Source organism: Centroberyx affinis, unplaced genomic scaffold, assembly GCF_046629955.1.
Source record: "Centroberyx affinis isolate AG114_WGS23_722 - 3 ecotype Tasmania unplaced genomic scaffold, CSIRO-AGI_Caff_v1 ptg001594l_1, whole genome shotgun sequence".
NCBI lineage: Eukaryota > Metazoa > Chordata > Actinopteri > Beryciformes > Berycidae > Centroberyx > Centroberyx affinis.
In genome coordinates, this window is record NW_027280041.1 from 55,325 (window position 1) to 74,567 (window position 19,243).

Genomic DNA, 19,243 nt, shown 5'->3' on the forward strand with positions numbered 1-19,243 from the left:
GCCAGCAAACGATTTTTAATAGAAGGCCAATATCAGCCCCATATATCGGTCTAACCCTAGTGTACAATATACATCCAATTGCACAATAACAGTGCGAGGAGTAGAGGACGGACCAATCAGAGGAGAGAGGTTTGTGCTCACTGTGTGTTCGGGGTCCCGGGGGGGGACGCTGTCAGGGCGTCGGGATGGGATGTAACCGTTTAGTAGCATTAACCCACTTTTCCACCCTTGTCCCTCTCTTATATTGCTACTCCCCCCTTTTCCCCCCCTCCTCCTCCTCCTCCTCCTCCTCCTCCCCCCCCCATCCCCTCCCAAATTGGACAGCATATACTCACCCCCCCCCCCTCTCACTCAAATATATGTTTTATCGTTTTCAAGAAGTGCAGTTAACCTGGCAGTGTTAAAACTCAATGAGCAAGGCCTGTTGGACAAATTGAAAAACAAGTGGTGGTACGACAAAGGAGAGTGTGGCAGCGGAGGCGGTGGCGAGAAGGTTAGCCGCTATGTCGCTATGCCCATGTGACCTTGATGCGGGTAAAAAAAAAGGAATTTGTTTCGCTGGCAACAGGGGCATCTGCCGGGTCGACGCCCACGGAGAGGCCGCCGCTCACGAAGCAAAATGGCGCCTTTAGAATCCCGAGAGAGGAGAGCGAGTACTGTCGAAACAAAAATATTCGCCGTAGCGCTTGCATAGTGATCCATGGGAGGCAAGGGTAAAAACCAGTGGGGTGGCATGAAAGTCATGTATAGGCCGTTTAAGCTCAGCAATAAGCATAAAGCACATTTTATGAGCCAATAGTTTTGCGTTGACAGTACTGGCCTCCGTGCTTGTTGCGAGATAGGTCCCGGCAGTATGTGCCCGTTCCAGAAAAGCGATGCAGCCGGGGGGGCCCCCCACATATATGTCTGTTAGCTCCGCCCCCTTCCCCCCCCAACCCCCCCCCCCCTCCTCCCACACACACCCCACCCCAACTATATCTACAATAACTATCTTGACCAAATGAGCAGAGAGACATGTAAGCACACGTGGGGCCCCTTCACCGGCTTCGTCACTTTGAAGAGTACTGAGTTGCTCTTGTTGGGCTTCTTCTGATTGAATAACATAAAATAACATGTCCTATGATGTTATTTATGTTATTTTCCCCCCCACTCCACCCCTTCCCCCCCTCCCCTCCCCCCCCCCGTGATTTGAAGAACGCCCGTAAACCTTGCCGTATTGAAACTGAGTGAAGCAGGAGTCTTAGACAAACTGAAAAACAAATGGTGGTACGATAAAGGGGAGTGTGGACCCAAGGACTCGGGAAGTAAGGTCAGTCTCCACCAGCCCGGGAGTCTTCAATGCACACTTTTTTTGAACGCTGGCAGTACTGTTCTGTTATTGCAGCAGGCTGGCACACACACATAAGACTCTGAGAGAGAGCGAATGACAGACACGCAGGTAGAGATTGAAGGCGTAGCCTGAGGGATACAGCATGACAGAAACAAGGCATGGCGCAGCGCTAACAGTCTTATAGCAGCTCAGCTACGCGTCGCCACCTCAGAGATGAAGCATCACACTCACACTGGTTGTCACCTAGGATGGTCTCAGGGCATGTTCAGATGTTACTGTATGTCACACTAGATGCCAGCAGGTACTGTATGCCTCAGCTCTAGCGCACTCGAGACTGATCCACTGTGTTGATGCACCGGAGCATGGCGAGAGCTGCCACCTTTTTTAAACGAAGCAGCATGTACAACCTTCCACGTCGACCTTCCAGCGTCTTCTCGATCGGTTCGTTGGCCCTCATTTATCAGTCTAACGTAGAAACCAGCGCGGATCCGAGCGCAGGAATCGTCTTACGACAGGGTTCACGCGTGATCCGTGAAACGTTCGGATCTCGCCGATAGCAGCGCAAGAACGATCGGGCGTTGATAAATGTGGGGTCCGAAAACAATCGTCAGATATTCTCGGTTTAGAGGCCTCGCCCCCAGAGTTTACGACATGGAGATGCGTAATACGTCCAAGAAGAGAAACTTCTCCGACCTCCAAATAGAAACTCTAACGTCGCAAAGTCCAACTGAACCAATTAGTTCTATTTGGCAGCCTGAAAAGTGGCATCAAAGTACTGAGATTTGAATATTTCATTTATACATCCGTGATATGTATAAGAAATTAAATGAATCTTACACCAGAAAACTGTTCACCCTGTTAATTGCAAACAATTTGAAAATACCTATTTATGTTAGGGATAGGCTATATGACACATAGTCGATGTAGGCCTTTACAAAATAGAATATTTTGCCATAGGCTACATATTTTTAAGTGATGAATATGTGGCTGCATATGCTTAGATGCCAGTCAGAATATATGGTCTAATAACAATTCTCCGACTGGTTAGCCTAACCCTAACCCTAACCCTAACCCTAGCCAGATTTACTATGCTGAACCGCAAGTCCACGCTGACTGGAAAACTCGCGTACACGAGTTGAGACTTGACGTGAGATTTGATCGTAGCCTCCGCTCACGTCCAAATTGATACATGGCGAACTTTGCGTGGAAAGGACCGTACGCCCATTTTTTTGTCGTACGTTCGTTTCGTAAATGAGGGCCATTAAGTGTAGGGCGCACACACACTATCACCTGCCAATGAGACAAAGCATGACGCTGTTGTGTCAAAGTAAGAACTTGAATGGGAAGGGTTAACTTGACCTGAGTAAGGACGACAAATGGCAGGGAGGAACGAGAGCTCAGAGAGAGAGCTGTACCATACGTTTGGATAACAAGGGGTTAAAGGGCCCATTTCAGACCTGAGAGACAAGGCAGCCTGTTGAGACATGGAGAATAATTAATGCAGTGGGTTCAATGTTTTCCAGAATACTTACTAGATAGCAAGAGATCATCAGTTTTGCTGGCATGGATACATGCAGATGTACAAGAGTAGACTCAGGTTAGAGGTAGAGTAGTGAAAAATGCTACGTGTTGTGCGTCTGTGATCGTGTTTGTTTGCGTGTGTGTATGTGTGTGCGTGCATTATGTGAATTTTTTTTTTGTATTGTATTGTATTGTATTGTATGTGTGTATCGATGTTGTATGAATGCAATGTATGCATCACTCTCTGCTGCCACTGCTACAACTAGTGTCTGACTTTGTGTCTGTCATTTCGTTTCTCTCCACCCCCGCCCCCTCCCCCACGCCGGGTAACCCCCCCCCACCACCCCCAACCCCCTGCAGGACAAGTCGTCCCAGGCCCTCAGCCTGAGCAACGTGGCGGGGGTCTTCTACATCCTCGTGGGGGGCCTGGGCCTGGCCATGCTGGTGGCCCTCATCGAGTTCTGCTACAAGTCGCGCAACGAGGCCAAGCGCATGAAGGTGGAGGCCCAGTCCCAGCACCAACACGCCCATTACCACCAGCACCCCCACCCGCACCAACCCCAACCCAACCCCCACCCCCACTCCCTCCACCGCCACCGCCACCCCAGCCCCCCCCCTAGCCCCGGCCCTAGCCAAAGCCAGAGTCCGAGGCCCAGCCCCAGCCCCAGCGTCCACAATTTAGCCGAGTTTAGCGAGGTTTTCGACGGGTATGGCAGCGACGGGGATGTTGATAAGATGTAGTCGGGTGGTTTTTTCGTAGAAGGTCCTTCCGACCCCCCCCCCCCCCCCCTGCCCCCGACCCCCGCACCCCCCACCCCCTCTCTAGCTCCCTGCACTGAGACTGTAAGTGAAACCTAATCATATCCCCGTGCTAGCTTTGCCGTGCTGAGTGACTGTCGTGACCAGTGGCAAAACGCTTTCCCAGTTAGTCTGTCTCTCATTATGTGGTCATATGTGACGTCCCGGTCTGCACTCTTAGCTTTTCTCGCTCCGACAAGAGGCAGTGAGTCATCTTTAAACGGGATGTTGCCTCTACTGCTTCTCAGCTTGTGTGGCTGCAGACATTGGCTCTCATTTATCAAGCAAGCATACTGTATGACCCATTTTCCCTGCAAAGAAACATCCAGTGGTGGAAGAAGTACTCTGATCCTTTTCTTAAGTAAAAGTACCAATACAGCAATGTAAAAATACTCCATTACAAGTAAAAGCCCTGCATGAAAAATCCTACTTAAGTAAAAGTACATAAGTATTAGCAGCAAAATGTAGTTAAAGTATTAAAGTAAAAGTAGTGGTTTGGTCCCTCTGACTGATATTTTATTATATATGACATCATTAGATTATTAATACTGAAGCATCAGTGTGTAAGCAGCATGTTACTGTTGTAGCTGCTGGAGGTAGAGCTAGTTTAGTCCAGTGGTTCCCAACCTAGGGGTCGGGCCCTTCCAAAGGGTCACCAGATAAATCTGAGGGGTCGTGAGATGATTAATGGGAGAGGAAAGAAGAAAAAACAAAGTTCTGATACACAAATCTGTTTTCAGTTTTTGATTTTTGCTGAAATATTGGATCATTTGAACATTTATTGAAATGAAACCATGTGAGGTTTAGAGGGAAAACTCACTATCATCTGAAATGTGACCCCGACTACACACTGCTTTTTGTAAGACGTCAAAAGCCAAAAAGGTTGGAAACCACTGGTTTAATCTTTAACAATGTGTTGTATTTTAAAAGCTTGTTATATTATCCATTGTGTCAAATCTCCATCTGAAAAGTAACTAAAGCTGCCAAATAAATGTAGTGGAGTAGAAAGTACAATATTTCCCTCTGAAATGTAGTGGAAGTTTAAAGTAGGATGAAATGGAAATACTCAAGTAAAGAACAAGTATCTCAAAATTGTACTTAAGTACAGTACTTGAGTAAATGTACTTAGTTACTTTCCACCACTGGAAACATCTGTATTACCCAATTTGAACTTGACAGTAAGATAATATTCATGGCTTACAGAGTGTAAGCACAATTGGAGTGGTGGACAGGCAGTTTAGTAATGTTGGAAATGTCTACTTGTGTGATTGACTTCACATAGCCCCTACCAAAATCTGCCATTTCAGCCTCTTTGTCTTTTTGATTAGGTCTGTAGATTTTATTTCATGGTGAGGATAAAAATGCTAATTTAACAGATTAAATAGGTAGTTTCATAGCTTTATTCACCATAGAAATCATAAGCGCAGTTCTCAACAAAGAGACAATACATTTCTTATTCAAATTTGCGTGTTCAGCTCCATTGAATTGATTGGAAACCCTTAGATTTTATTGCAGGGCTTTGTCAAATGTGGGTGTGTTGCTATTCAGACCTGTGCTGTAGCAAGACTCATGGATGGGTAGGAAAGGCATGATGAATAAATGAGGACCAATGTCTGACTCTGCACACACACGTTTGTATATCTATACTTGTGAGGACATTTCATCAAATTACACTCATCCCCTTAACATCTAGCCCGACCCCTTTAAAGCTCCAGTGCCTTCTCTTCCTCTTCCTCAGCTTTGTAGCCTTGTGAGGACATCTGAACATGCAGACGCACGCACACACACACACACACACACACACACACACACATACACACACACACACAGACGCTCATACACCCTCGTACACCTGAGTAGCACATAGCTCAGGGACACTGCAGTCCCAAGTCTATCAGTTACAATAGACCATCAATGCACAACCACAACCAAACTTAATGAGAAACCAGCCCCGGGCGCACAGCACACATGAAGCCATATATAATAAAGCCATATCTAAACACTACACATTGAGGGGATTGTAGGGCCAAAGTAAATGTAAGCTAAGGATCCCTTGAGCTAAGCTGATTTTATTTATGTGAGCTGTTTTCTGTGGATATTTCCCCCAGGTCCTCGACCATTAGACTTGCAGATGTCTTCTTCCAGTCAGTGTATATTTGTCCAACATGGTTATGTGTCCCCCATCGGCACTTCAGCACCCTCTCTTCATTAGCTTGACTGTTGCTTAGTCAGCTTTCCCCGTCCCACTGCCTGCAACTATCACCCACTCTGTAATAACTCTGTCGCTAATGGATTTACATGTAGTATGGAGCTGGCTTGATACTGTTCTGAATGGCTATGACAGGTGTATTCTGATTCTGTGGTTGTCATGCTATATACTGTATATATGTATATGCTATAGTCTGAGGCTGTCTTATATTCTACCTGTTGTTTTGACAGATTGAAGCAGATTGGAGTTTTAGTTCTACAAACATTTGTCGGAGGCAGAGCTGCTGTGGAGGCAGAAATAATCTCATTGGTTGAGTTAAACCTCAATGGGCGGAGCCAAAGAACCACAGTTTTTCTGAGTTAGCTAAGTTAGTCAATCGGCAAACTGGACTGGCAAAGAAGGCACTCTTCAAAATGTTAATTTCAATTATCAATATTAATTATCAATTAATCTAAATGGCAATGACTGATTTTTTTTTATTCATTCATGACCATGCCATTCATGGTGTTGGAAGGTCAGCAGCTAGCTAACTAATTTACCCAAACAGCTATAGGCTAGTATGGCTAGTTTGAACATGAAAGGTCATCTAGGCTAACTAGCTAATCTAGATAACTTGGTAACTATGGCTAGATTTTTATGGCATTTTTCAGATAGTAGCAAGAGCTCTAGGCTTCATAATCTACTGTCTACTATCCATTATCTACCTCCTCTTTTACCTCTTACCTTTTTCAATGGGCTTCAGCCTAACATTACTTAGCCATAAAAACTGTGGTTTGGCTCCGCCCATTGAGATTTAGCTCAACCAATGAGATTATTTCTGCCTCCAGAGCAGCTTTGCCTCTGACAAATGTTTCTATAACTAAGGGTGCGATCACACCTACGGTTTGTTTCCTTTGGTCATAATGTAAAAGTTTACTTTGTTGCATTTTTATATTTGGTTCACACTGCTCAATTACAAGCAAACCAGGCTTTGTAAACAAAAGTCACATGGACTCACAAGTAGCTTGTTTATTGGACAGAGTTTTGGTGACCTGTCATCCCACCAGGTTAGAGATTTTGGCAGCAGGGGGAGTCAAAACAAATCTGATTCCAGTCATTGTAACTTTAGCTAAGCATGATGGACTTGTCTGTTCTCTTTGCTGTAATTTACCTTCTCTGGTGTTCAAACCAGTTAAGAACACGTGAAGAAATAGCTGAACATGAGCATCAGTCCAGGCTGTGGTTCCCCCTCAGTTCATTTTGTTACGGCAGGCTTTCCAAGCATGAGGAACTGTTGGTAATCAGATGTCAACATCCATCCATATACCCTGAAAACCGTATGGAATAACAGTCGAACAACAAACAACATACTCATAAAACCATATGTTTCTCACTTCTAATGAACCACACCACAGTCCACTTCGAGGAGGACTAAGACTCGCATTTTCATCTAAAGGAGTAAATGCTCTAGAGTTCAGTTGATACAAACATGCTTGGTGTGAACACGCCCTAAAACTCCAATCTAAATTGTGAAAACTGCAGCTTTTTCCTAATTTTCATCTGCTCCCCCCCCTCCTCCATACACATACCTATCTCTTTATTTTTTCTCCTCAGCTGACATTTACAGAAGCCATGAGGAACAAGGCCCGTCTGTCCATCACGGGCAGCGTCGGGGAGAACGGACGGGTGCTGACGCCCGACTGTCCCAAGGCCGTCCACGCCGGGCCCCCCCTCCGCCAGAGCTCCGGCCTGGCCCTGGTCTCCTCGGAGCTCCCGTGAAAACCAAATACCTCCAAAGTGCCTTATTCTGAAAGAAAAAAAAAACAAAAAAAATCACACCGTCCCATCGAAACCACCAGAAACTAACCGCGAAGAAACAGGATTTACACACCCAACCGGACACCTCCAAGCGGGCGAGACGGGGACCGACAGAGGGACGATAACGCGAACAACGATTTCCACAGTTAGATGTTGAGACTCGCCGGGGCTCGGTGGGCCACTCGGAGAAACCAGAACCAGAACAATCTTGATTTTCACTGTGGCGTACGTTCAAATCAAAGCGCCATTTTGCGGGAATGCTGCGGAGGCGTCCACCTTTACCGCTCCAGTGAAAAGAAGAAGAGGAAGCAAGGGGGAAGAAAATTATAATATCATGATATATGATAAGATGAAGACCAGAAAACTGTAAACTTGAAGCGTAAACTGTGCATTTTTGGATTGCTGTAAATTGGCAAACTGAATCACAATCAAGATTGTTTTCAACCTGAACAATATTTGCTACACAGACATGAGCAGCGTTCAAGAGACATGTTTAGGCAACAGTCTCACTGGATATCAATAACTGACATTGGGAAAGTTGTACCCCAGTGCCATAAGGGAGACGATGAAAAATATTTGTATTAATAATAACAAAAGTAAAATCTATTGATAATGAATATATGAGAAAACATAAGAAACTGTGAAGATAAGTAAATATGTATATTCCATGAAAACAAAAAGGAAAGAAAAAAATAGCTGTACATAGGGAAGACTGTATAACATGCTTGCTTTTTAAACAGATGTACATAGCAGATACTGTAGTGGACAGACAGACAGTTCTTTTTTGTAATCATCTTTAAAGATTTTATTCATCGCAATAATGGAAAAGATGATACCACTCCAAAAAAGGAGACAGACGTGGAAGACAGTGTTAAAGTTTATTATATGTTCAATGCATACTGTACAATATAGGAACATTAAAGCTCTAAATGAAAGGGGTATCAACTGCCCAAATATTCTGATACCTGTCACCAACAAATTAATATATTAAAGACTGAATGTTATCTAGCTCCACCCCCAATCCTTAAACCACAACCCTCACTGTGCAGACGTAGACCCAGAAAGTCGCTCACGAGTAGAGCTTTATAAATCAAGTTTCAGCTGTTGAAATAAAACTATTTTTTTCATTGTTTGATCTATTTTTTGTACTGAGGAATTCAAAAGAAACTGTCTGTCTCCTGGTTTTAAATGTCGACAGTCAAGTACTCCTATCTGGGTAGATCTTTTAGACCATTATGTGTGTGGAGACATGAGTTGAAATGATACGCGGAATTGAAAAATGCCATTTCTCTCACTATATGTTATATGAAGTGTCTATGCTATGTCCAATAAGACATTGAAACCATGCTAATGAAGCCACTGTTTGTATGTTGAACAATGATCGAAGCCCTTCCTTATTGAAACACTGTGGATCCTCAGAGGAGGCTGGACACACTGTAGCAGAAATGTATTGCTCCAATCTCACTGACTCTAGTGTCCTCATCTCTTTTGGTAATGGAAGGACAATCTTCGGGCCTCTGGGCTGCAATAGGATACAGACGCATCATCAGCAACGCCAGCCAATGGCATCGCTGGTCTAAATGTTTTTATTTCTTCCCCATTTTCATCCGGTCCATTCCCTTAGACATACTATGGTGGGACAAGGAGTTTTTTTGCTTGGAGTGGAGAAACCAGCTGAAATATTTCAGGCCATGCCTTTTTGTCCTGCCATACTTCGTCTTCAAAGCTCAAATGAAATATGGCGTCTTATTTTGGTTTCAATTGTACATCTTTATTTTGATCTTTTTTTTTAGTAAAAAAGAATTCCAAAATGCTTGCTATCGTGTCATTATTTTAGGTAGAGGTAAGAGAGAGAGAGAGCTGTGTTGGATGTTATGCTTTTTTTTCCCTTTAGGCTCCATCAGGCAACTTTGCACTTTGGCGGCTCCAAATGTCAGCACCAAGTAACTGTTTGAAAAATTTGAACTTCACTACCCAGAAATCCTGTCAGGTGTGGCCAGTAAACTGCACACTCTTGTTTACAGCACCAATTGGCCGAGTTGTGACACAATCACCCTTTCCAACATGGCTGAACAGAGCGTTGTAAGTGAATGTAACAAATTTTACACAATAAAGCCGAAATTGAACCACAAGTCCAAATTTATTTATTTTTCCTGTGGTATTTACATTCGTAATCCCCTGAAATAGCCGAAGCCTGCTTGCTAGCTAGGCTATCGCTAACGTTAGCCTAGAAGGCTGGCGATGTGTGTAAACAGTTGAGGAAAGTTCTCTAATTTACGACCCAACATCCAACCCGGTCTCACGGCAGTTTGTGAAATAGTCACGAAATTTAATCTATTGATTCGTGTACATGGACATTTTTTTCGTGACACTCAGCATGACTTTCAAACTACTGTATTTCAATTGGAAGTATCTTTTGTGCCTGCAACACGTTTTTTTTCCTGTCAGTCGGGACTCAGGAAGTAGTGTGATATTGAAATAAAACGGTGGTGGATGGGCGTATACGTTTGCCTTCAATGCCGGCGACCAGGGTTCGATTCCCAGCGTGTTCAAAGTACATTTCAACCGTAAGCCACGTTTAAATTGCCTAACCATAACTGTAACACAAGTAGTTTTATTTGCCAAAACTTATGTTTTCAAATTCGTGGTGGAGGAACATAATTTAGGTCGTGGTGGAAAAAAATGGCAAAATCGTGTCCATGTATACAAATCAATAGATTACATTTTTGTGACTATTTCACGAAACCGTGTTGCAACATCACTTGAATGCAGGGAAAGATCTAATGTTGGTGAGTCCAGGTTTCTCTGGACAGGGCGCTGCTCACCACTGTTTGCTTTCAAGTTTTGCTGATGAGACAACTGTATTTTTTACATTAAAATGTTGCCTAGAGCAGCTTTAACAAGGTTTTCAAATGTACAGTATGGCATCTTTCATGGAGGAATCGCAGTCCACCATCAGGTAAGGTACCCTTTAATATGACTGCATTGAGCAGATGCGCTTTCACAGTGTGTGGGTGTCTGAAAGTACCGATGTATACAGTTCCTTGGCAGCGAGGTGTAACTATGACAGATGTTAAACACCGCAGTGTATCGACATGAGGTCTCGGATAGCCATGACCGCGACGAAGCCCCGCTCATGTCCCGCCTTGACTGACTCCTCAGGAAATAATGGGAAGCGATGTCTCCTATAGAGCAGATGTGTCAGCATATGGTGATGAAGAGAGCGGTACCGCTGTGACCTGTGGGCTGGTGGGAGGGTGGGGCGGTTATGGCACACACCTTATGGAATAAACATGAGACAGGCCTGACCCTGCCGCCATATACAATAAGATCCACAGCCAGGAGGGAGGCTGGAGACAGACACTTGATTGACACACTAGAGTACAAGCAGACTGAATCAGCCAAGAGCTGATATTGTGTGCTAATACTCAATATCTTTAAATTTGACCACATCATAAAATTACAAGTATTCAGAGTTTATCCCAGAATTTTATTCTTGTCAAGGTGGAAAAGCCTGTGAAACAGCATTTAGGACATGGGACACTGAAACTCTCCATTGAAAGCCACTATCAATAGATAGATAGATAAACAGATAGATAGAATTCTTGTTTCCTACTTATGTTAACTGTTTTTGTGCACAAAAAGGATAGGAACATAACTGAATAATGTATAAAATAAACAATGGACACAACAAAGTATATATAAAATAAACCTTACTGATGTTGGATGAATACAGAGCCTCCCATGGGTCAACTGGCAAAAATAATTAATGTGGAAGTCTGTACCCACGGATTAGTCAACCATGAGCACAAATTTGTAATATGTGCATTGATAACATCAGAGAGACACCACAGTAGTCCATAGAGTTGCATATAACATTTATAGATGCATGCATTAACATGCTTTTTCAACAAGCAGGAGTAAATAGGTTTCATATTGTCACCAATTTGGGAATAGAAGAACACACACATCGGATCATAAATTATACCTACTGGTGTGATCAATCAATGGTTATGGTTCACATATAGGCCTAGATGCCTAATGGCTATTATAACTCACTATATGTATGCCAAGTGGTGCATAATGACTATGGCTCACTGTATATAGGCCTAAACATCCCTCATTGACATTATCAACATACAACGCAAGTATTAAACCAATGACTTAACTACAAATGTAGTTCTACCAAACCAACAGTACAAACTGCATTTCCCAATCTAAACTCACTACAACATTTTATATCATATAACATAACTGATCTAGAATAGTTTGTCATACCACTAGGATTACATGAAACATTTATACTAACATTTAAATTACTGTGTATGTGTCCTGGAATAAAAAAAAAAGCACAGATCCAGACCCACGGCGCACCTGTTTAATTCAATTCAATTCTATGCACTGAAGCACTGCAACACGATTATCGGTTAAATTATGTAATTCCACTAACTTTACTTAAATACCATATGGCAATAACATTACCTACCATTAAAGTTTGTGGGGCAGCAGAAGACTGTTACTAATTACAAATACCGTTGCTCGTCGCTGGCAAGTTTCACTTTCGTTTTCAAACCGGGAGACTCTGTTGGATTGAGAACAATCCATCTCAATATCAATACAGTGTGACAGCAATGCTGGCACACTATATTGATAAGGGAGAGAAGCTACAATAGCGAGGTAACACACCAAAGACCAAAAACGTAATGGAGCGTGCACGTATGAACGTTTTCGAAAGCTACATGGAGGACTGCATCGACAACATTGGTTCAGCTACTTTTATCACCAAACTAGACTTACTGAAAGGTTACTGGCAGGTCCCTCTCACTCCCCAAGCATCCGACATATCTGCTTTGGTCACTCCTGACCACTTCCTACAGTACACAGTGATGGCGTTTTGGATGCGTAACGCACCAGCCATTTTCCTGCGGCTAATGAACACTGTGCTCAGTGGTGTCCCCAGCTGTAACGTCTACCTAGATGATGTAGTTGTGTACTCTACTTGTTGGTCTGAGCATATGGCTACCTTAATGACTGTCTTTGATCGGTTGGCAGAATTAGGAATATTGCAAAGTGCGAGTTTGGCAAGGCTGTGGTTACCTATCTGGGAAAGCAAGTTGGCCGCGGGCAGGTGCGCCCCGTGAATGCCAAGGTAGCTGCCATTCTTGCATACCCTGTGCCCACTACCAGGCGTGAGCTCCAGCGCTTCCTAGGGATGGCCAGCTAATATAGGTGTTTTTGCAGGAATTTCTCTGTGGTGGTGGCCCCTTTAACCCAGCTGTGTAGCCCAAAAAAGCTTTTTGTATGGGATAGTGAATGTCAGCATGCTTTCCACTGTGCCAAGTCTCTCCTCTGCAGTGCTCTTGTGTTGGCCGCCCCAGACTTCTCCCGGCCATTCAAGATGGAGGTGGATGCGAGTGCTTCTGGAGCTAGCACTGTGTTGCTGCAGGACGGCGCAGATGACCAGCCATCCTGTGTGCTACTACTCAGCCAAGTTCAAGCATCACCAGCTTGGGAATTCTACCATCGAGAAGGAGACCCTCGCTATGCTCCTTGCTCTGCAACACTTCTACGTGGGTGATCACAACCCGTTGGTGTTCCTGGCCCGGATGTACAACCACCGGCTGATGTGCTGGGCACTGCTAGCGCAAGGTTACAACCTAGAAATTCGATACAAGAGAGGGATCGACAACGTCGTGGCTGATGCTTTGTCCTGTAGTCCAGGTGATATGTGCCAAATTTGAGGTGAAATGTTCACTTTTTCATAAAAGCATGAAACTTGGTACACTTGTACAGTTTGGGGCCCTGAACGCAAAAATGCCTAATGGCAGCCATTTTACTTCCGCCATAACTGAATTACGTATTTTGCATCATATCTCCTGAACCACACATAACACAGAAAAGTGTGTACTGTGTCACAGCCAGTGAAGGCATGGAACACGGGAAGGGCCTTGGATTTGTCAGGACCCAGAGACTTGACAATCTCATGGGCAGGTATGTATCTGAAGTTCTTGCCAGTCCCAAATGCCAGCTACTCAATGTCCAGCTCTGACACATGTGCAATGGCTAGGACCACAACATCTATGTCCACAGTGCGCAGGGTGATCTTTTTAAATCCTTTTCTTGCAGCATTCACCACATGGAGTAGCATTCTTGTATCTGCCTCTTCATGCGTGCAAAGGACAATCTGATCTGTTTCTTGTTGGTGAGATGATAGAACATTGAGTCCGCAAATGGAAACAACTTGTTTGGTAGTCGACATTTCCACAAGGTTCCTGGCCAGAAAGTGAAAGAGCTCTGTTTTGTATTCATCCACTCTCAGGAAGCCTTTCCAGTTGGTTGGTATCTTGTTTTTTTCCATCCACTCTTGTTAACTCAGCTGTTAACTTCATAGCAGTCCCATACAACATCCACTCTATTGGCCCTTTCAAGTTTCTCTTTGATATAAGGTATGAAGATCTTGCTGGAAAAGTCATTGAAGGTTTTAGCTACGCCTGGTTTCAGCATGTTGATGACTGTTGACCCATCTAGTATTTGGACCTCACTGTCTGGGGCACTGCTTATACTGTTTTCAGCCTTGTTTCCCAAGCGTAGTCCACCATGAAGGGAGGGTGATGGAGGGTAGGCCTGATTTTCTTGTTTGAAGAAGTTTTCTAGGTTCCCATCACAGGTCTGACGGGCGATGTAGAGTCTGGAATAGTGAGTAGTTAGTAGTTCCTAGTTCCTCTATGAAAGACTTCCTCTCCTGTAAATCTCAGTGGCAGAGGGAAGAGGACCTACTAACTTACATGTTTCATTTTCACTACCACTACCAGAATAGACACAGTGGCTTTGGCCTGGACAGAAGTAGGCCATTCAAAGTTTAGTTATATACACTTTGGATTTGTGCACTGTGTCACTTGACTTAGGTGTGAATCTTCCAATGAATCTTTGTTGAATTCCCCAAGTCCACAGTAACCGGACAGAGGGAACCCTAATCTATAAAACACCAAAGATAGTAAGAAATCATGAGCTGCTTTCCAACCTTCCCCTCGCTATCAAATTCTTAACAGGCCCTGAAGAAAATGTTTAATGTTTAAGTCTTCTGTGTCATAACTTACACCTGTCTTCATACCTTATATCAAAGAGAAACGTGAAAGGGCCAACAGAGTGGATGTTGTATGGGACTGCTATGAAGTCCTGACAAATCCAAGGCCCTTCCTGTGTTCCATGCCTTCACTGGCTGTGACACAGTATCTGCATTTGCATGACATGGCAACAGAGGCCTTCATGGCTCTGTCAAAGTTTCCAAAAAGCATTCCAGAGGTGGTCATGTCCATTGTGGAGCGCTTCACAATTCTCCTCTACCATCGCACCAGCAGCCAACTCAACATCGATCAAGCTCGTCTTGAGTTGTTCACAAAGAAAGGAAGAGGAATGGAGCAAATCCCCCCAACTAAGGATGCACTGGTGCAGCGTACCAAGGAGGACACTGTTGGGGACAAGCACTTGAGGTGGCACCAAATATGCCATCTCCAACAGACTGGGGTTGGATGGACCCAAGCGATTGGAGACCATTATGGTCAACTCTTCCACAGGCAAGCCAGTCCATCATTGAACTCTTGAGTTGTGGCTGCAAGAAAGGCTGCCGGGGGCATTACAAATGCAAAAGAGGTTTGAAAGGGTCTGTACCAACTGTAAATAGTGTAATGTTTATTGTAACCTTGTGTTATATATTGTGTAGCCTACTGTATTTTTAGACAATTATTCCAACTGTATGTTTGTTCTTCTTCTGGGAGGGGGTGTTACGGCCTATGCCATGGTTTGGGGTGTGTTGCTGTCTGTGTGTGTGTGTGTCTGTCTGTCTGTGTGTGTAAACTGTTTCTTTCTTTGCTGGCTCATATTGTGGAAGCTCTGTAAGGGTGTGCTGCCATTTGTTTTACTCCCCCCTTTTTCCTGTTTTGGTCAGTCTGGGAGTTTAGAATTGTACTTTTTGTTTAACCCAGTTTAGCTACTTTTGTATCTAGGCAGTTTGGGCATTTTGTTTATTATTTTGGCCTTGGCCACCCTGAAGCCTTTTAAAGCTTCCTTGACCTACTGAACGAGCCGTTCACTTTATCCCTGTTTTGCTCCCTTTCTCCTGGACTTAGGTTATGTTACCCCCCTTGGCACCCTAGACAGCATTTAGCACTACACTTTCAATATAGGTCTTTTCCACTCAGTGCGATTGTACAGAAGAGGATTAGGGCCGCATGTGAAAGAATTTTTTGAGTTCTAAGAATAAAGTCAGAATTCTGAGAATAAAGTCATTCTGACTTTTTTCTCTGAATTTTGAATTTATTCTCTGAATCTCAGAATTATGACCTTAAAGTCAGCCAGCTTCCTCTTCTGCAATCCCTGGAGCTTGCTAAACTCAAGTATTGCTTCCTCTTTCTCAGAGCTGCTCAGCAGCCCCAAGTCAAGCTTCTTCTTCTCACTCATTACTTTCTTACTGAGACCTGTGCCAAAGTTCATGTAATACACATTCGTTGTTTCCCAAGAGTCTGCAACCTCATACTGATGTGTCATCACTGCTGCTCCTTGTGGCTGAGGGTCAGCAGCTGGAGACACCTGCTCTTCTGCTGATGCTTGCCACTGATCCGATAAGACATAAATCTTTAATTCTTCTGTCATCACAACAACTTCCCTTAGTGCTGGCAGGGACACAGGTGTAGGTGGAGGTGGTGCTGCAATGGATGATGATGGCAGTCATGTAACTCTGAAAGTTCCAAGCAGGCAATTTGAATCCAGTGTTTTCTAGAGGGAACAGCAACTTTGCGTATAATAAACAATATGACAGTTGATTTTGAGTATTTTGACGAGTGAGATGTATGTAATACATACTACTGTTGAGGAAATCAGCAGTAGTATGAGGTAGGGCAGACAATTTATACAGTGAAACAAACAGGAGCATCACCTGACCACTTGTCCTTGAAGCAAGATCACTAGGACAAAGACATACTGTGAGAAATCATGGAGTAACAATTGCTACACTATAGGCTATTCACTCAAGTTAAACACAGGCTACTCAAGTTCCCTACATGTAGTAATAGGATCAGATCACAGGACCTACTTGACTATGCAATAACCACAACAGTGTTATTTCAATAAATAAGAATTACACTCCAACAATATGTGATCACAAATGATGATTATAATTGCATTTACTATGTACTATTACTATTTAATATTCTGTTTAATATTATGGTAAAACATGATCTCAAATTAGAAGATTAGAGTGATTAAAGCTTGATGCCATTACTAGTCAACAATGTGCTGCTTCAGCTGTTAACTGTCACATCCTAATATAGCCATGTAGCCTAAATTTTTTTTTTGTCTTTTTTTTTTTAACTTTTTTGGACTTTCATATGACGTCACCAGAAGGCAGTGCACTGCCCTCACCAATAAAAGCAGCTGTTGTCCAGGTTGTGCATCACTGCTCTGCTCCATCGCTCCAGACATCTTCAGCCCATTCAACATCTGTTTCTCAGTCAGCAGAAGCACCTGCTCCAACTGGTGAGTTGCATACCTGATGAAATGATTGGTATCGGTAAACAGAGTAATGAATGAATTCACCGATTTATGGATACATCTGTTCTATCAAACTGGAGAAACGGAAAAGTTGCCAAGACTTCATTTTTTGGTTATTGTTAAGAGTTTTAAAGATAAATTCTCCACAAAATAATTGCATTTATTACTAACAAACCTGAGGGTGTCTTTCATACAACTCAATGGGACTTTGGCATGTTGGGTGAATTTTGCTTGAGAACACGGAAGCAGAATGTGGAATATGTGGTTCACTTATGTACAGTATGTATGCCATACCATTTTGTCCCCAGAATCATGAGCCGGACCTTCATCAGCGCTGACCAGGAACTTCGTAAGGGGGATTTCCTCCTCAGCAATGATGGGAACTACAAAGCCATCTTCCAGGTGAGGAAAAGAAAAAAAAAAGTGCTTATCCTGGACCAAACCAGAGGCTTGATCTAACTTTTATCTGCTTGATGACTTTAAAAGGTTTTAGGTGATGTCATGATCAAATCAAACACCTAATTTCATTGTGGCCCCCCAATATGTAAAGGTGGCGGGGCAGGTTAGGAAAAACATATTCAACATTAGCAATAATGTGAGAAATTACATGAAAATTAAGTGCAATCATAACTTGCAAATGTGTGCTCACAAGGTCAAACTATCCAGCAGCCAAGTAATTTCGATTTAAATAATTTTGTGTTTAAAACGAATAAAAAATACTGTAATATAATATACTATAATAGAGACCGGGGATGATTGTAACACTTTTCGCATTTCTGTCCATATCTCTTTGCTCATTAGAGAGAGAGAGCACTATTAACAAGCTCCTTATTCACTAATCACAGGACGACGGCAACTTGGTGGTCTACAAGTGGTCTCCAATCTGGACCACGGACACGGTTTCTGCCGAGGCGTTCCGGGTCCTCCTGCAGCAGGACACCAACCTGGTGATGTACACCAAAGACGACAGGCCAGTGTGGGCCACCGGCACCTACACCAACAGTGAGAACAACAGGATGCGGCTCACCCTGACTGACCAAGGCTTCCTGGTTGTCGACAACAACGGTCAGACAATCTGGACCTCTGAAAACTCAACTGGTATTAAACACTAGTCAGAGGTTCAGGTCACATGATGCGTTCTGCTCTGCGAGTGAAATAAAGAGCTCCTATCTTAAAGTACATGCGTTTATGTGTATTATTGTGTCAACACTTTAGTATAACGCATCTTATTGAATATAGACACACATATTGATATTAAACCTCCAATTTCTGGGATAATAAACAACAAATAATAGCGTGTAAGCTCTCATGCATTCTTGCATACACACTACATACATCCCATATGTTCCCATATGTTCCCATGTTCTTGCTACATACAGTAACAGGGTTGACATTATGTTAAAAAACAGTGTGTAAAGCTATTCATTACTTAGAAATTGTGAATTAATATTGTAGATAGATCATATGAGTCAAATAAACAAATAAAGATAAATAAAGAGATATATGCAAATATGTTAATCCTGAATCAGACAAAGCAATGGCAGCCACACAAGTATCATTCACAATTTGTCCTCGTGAATGCAGCTTGGAATGTGAAATGAGCCAAGACAATATATATATATAATATACTCTAGAATGTAGAATGTGAAACAGCTGGGAAATGGACATATGAACAAATAGACAACACTTTCTCCAAAAGGCACCATTTAGAGGATACACACCAGCACAAACACACACACACGCACACACACACAGATAGATAGATAGATAGATAGATAGATCTAGTAGATAAATCTGGTGCAGTGTTCGGCTAAAGTGACCAGTGCATTAAAAGTGTCGGGTGCATTAAAAAGACTATTTCCTCACTGCATTGTCAACTGATATAAGATGCTGCTGTAAGCATAGGGAACCTTCCAGTAGCTGGGTTGCCCTACATTAAGTGCTATTGAGGAAGCTGGTGGTTTTAGATGTGATCGCTCTGAGTCTCTTCCCAGGGGGGAGGGGTATTAGGAGGGGGTTGGCCGGGTGCTCGGGGTCTTTGA

The 19,243-nt window shown here is 43.3% G+C and overlaps 2 protein-coding genes across 3 annotated transcripts in view; both read left to right on the forward strand.

Moving 5' to 3' along the window:
- Positions 1–7,616, forward strand: part of LOC139651108 (glutamate receptor 4) — a gene marked incomplete at its 5' end in the record, with an annotated part of 58,851 nt that extends 51,235 nt beyond the window's left edge. Inside the window, 3 exons of the mRNA XM_071527952.1 lie at positions 379–493; positions 3,212–3,349; positions 7,452–7,616. Of these exons, the coding sequence (XP_071384053.1) occupies positions 379–493; positions 3,212–3,349; positions 7,452–7,616 (418 nt within the window). The remainder of the gene's footprint in view (positions 1–378; positions 494–3,211; positions 3,350–7,451) is intronic.
- A 9,435-nt stretch (positions 7,617–17,051) lies between these two features.
- On the forward strand, positions 17,052–18,391 carry LOC139651109 (B-type lectin plumieribetin-like). Of its 2 annotated transcripts, none has more exons than XM_071527954.1 (3): positions 17,052–17,186; positions 17,510–17,603; positions 18,047–18,389. In XM_071527954.1, exons 2-3 carry the CDS (start codon positions 17,514–17,516, stop codon positions 18,311–18,313), a joined length of 357 nt encoding a protein of 118 aa, XP_071384055.1. In that variant the 5' UTR covers positions 17,052–17,186; positions 17,510–17,513; the 3' UTR covers positions 18,314–18,389. The 2 variants fall into 2 exon arrangements, with proteins under 2 accessions (XP_071384055.1, XP_071384054.1); XM_071527953.1 differs by having other exon boundaries at positions 17,124–17,186; positions 17,482–17,603; positions 18,047–18,391.
- The last annotated feature ends 852 nt before the right edge of the window (positions 18,392–19,243 follow it).

Excerpts from the sequence above, each read along its gene's own strand:
- LOC139651109 (XM_071527953.1), top strand. The coding sequence starts at position 17,487 with ATGCCATACCATTTTGTCCCCAGAATCATGAGCCGGACCTTCATCAGC. Across the intron at positions 17,604-18,046 it reads ACTACAAAGCCATCTTCCAG|GACGACGGCAACTTGGTGGT; the intron begins GTGAGGAAAAGA and ends CACTAATCACAG.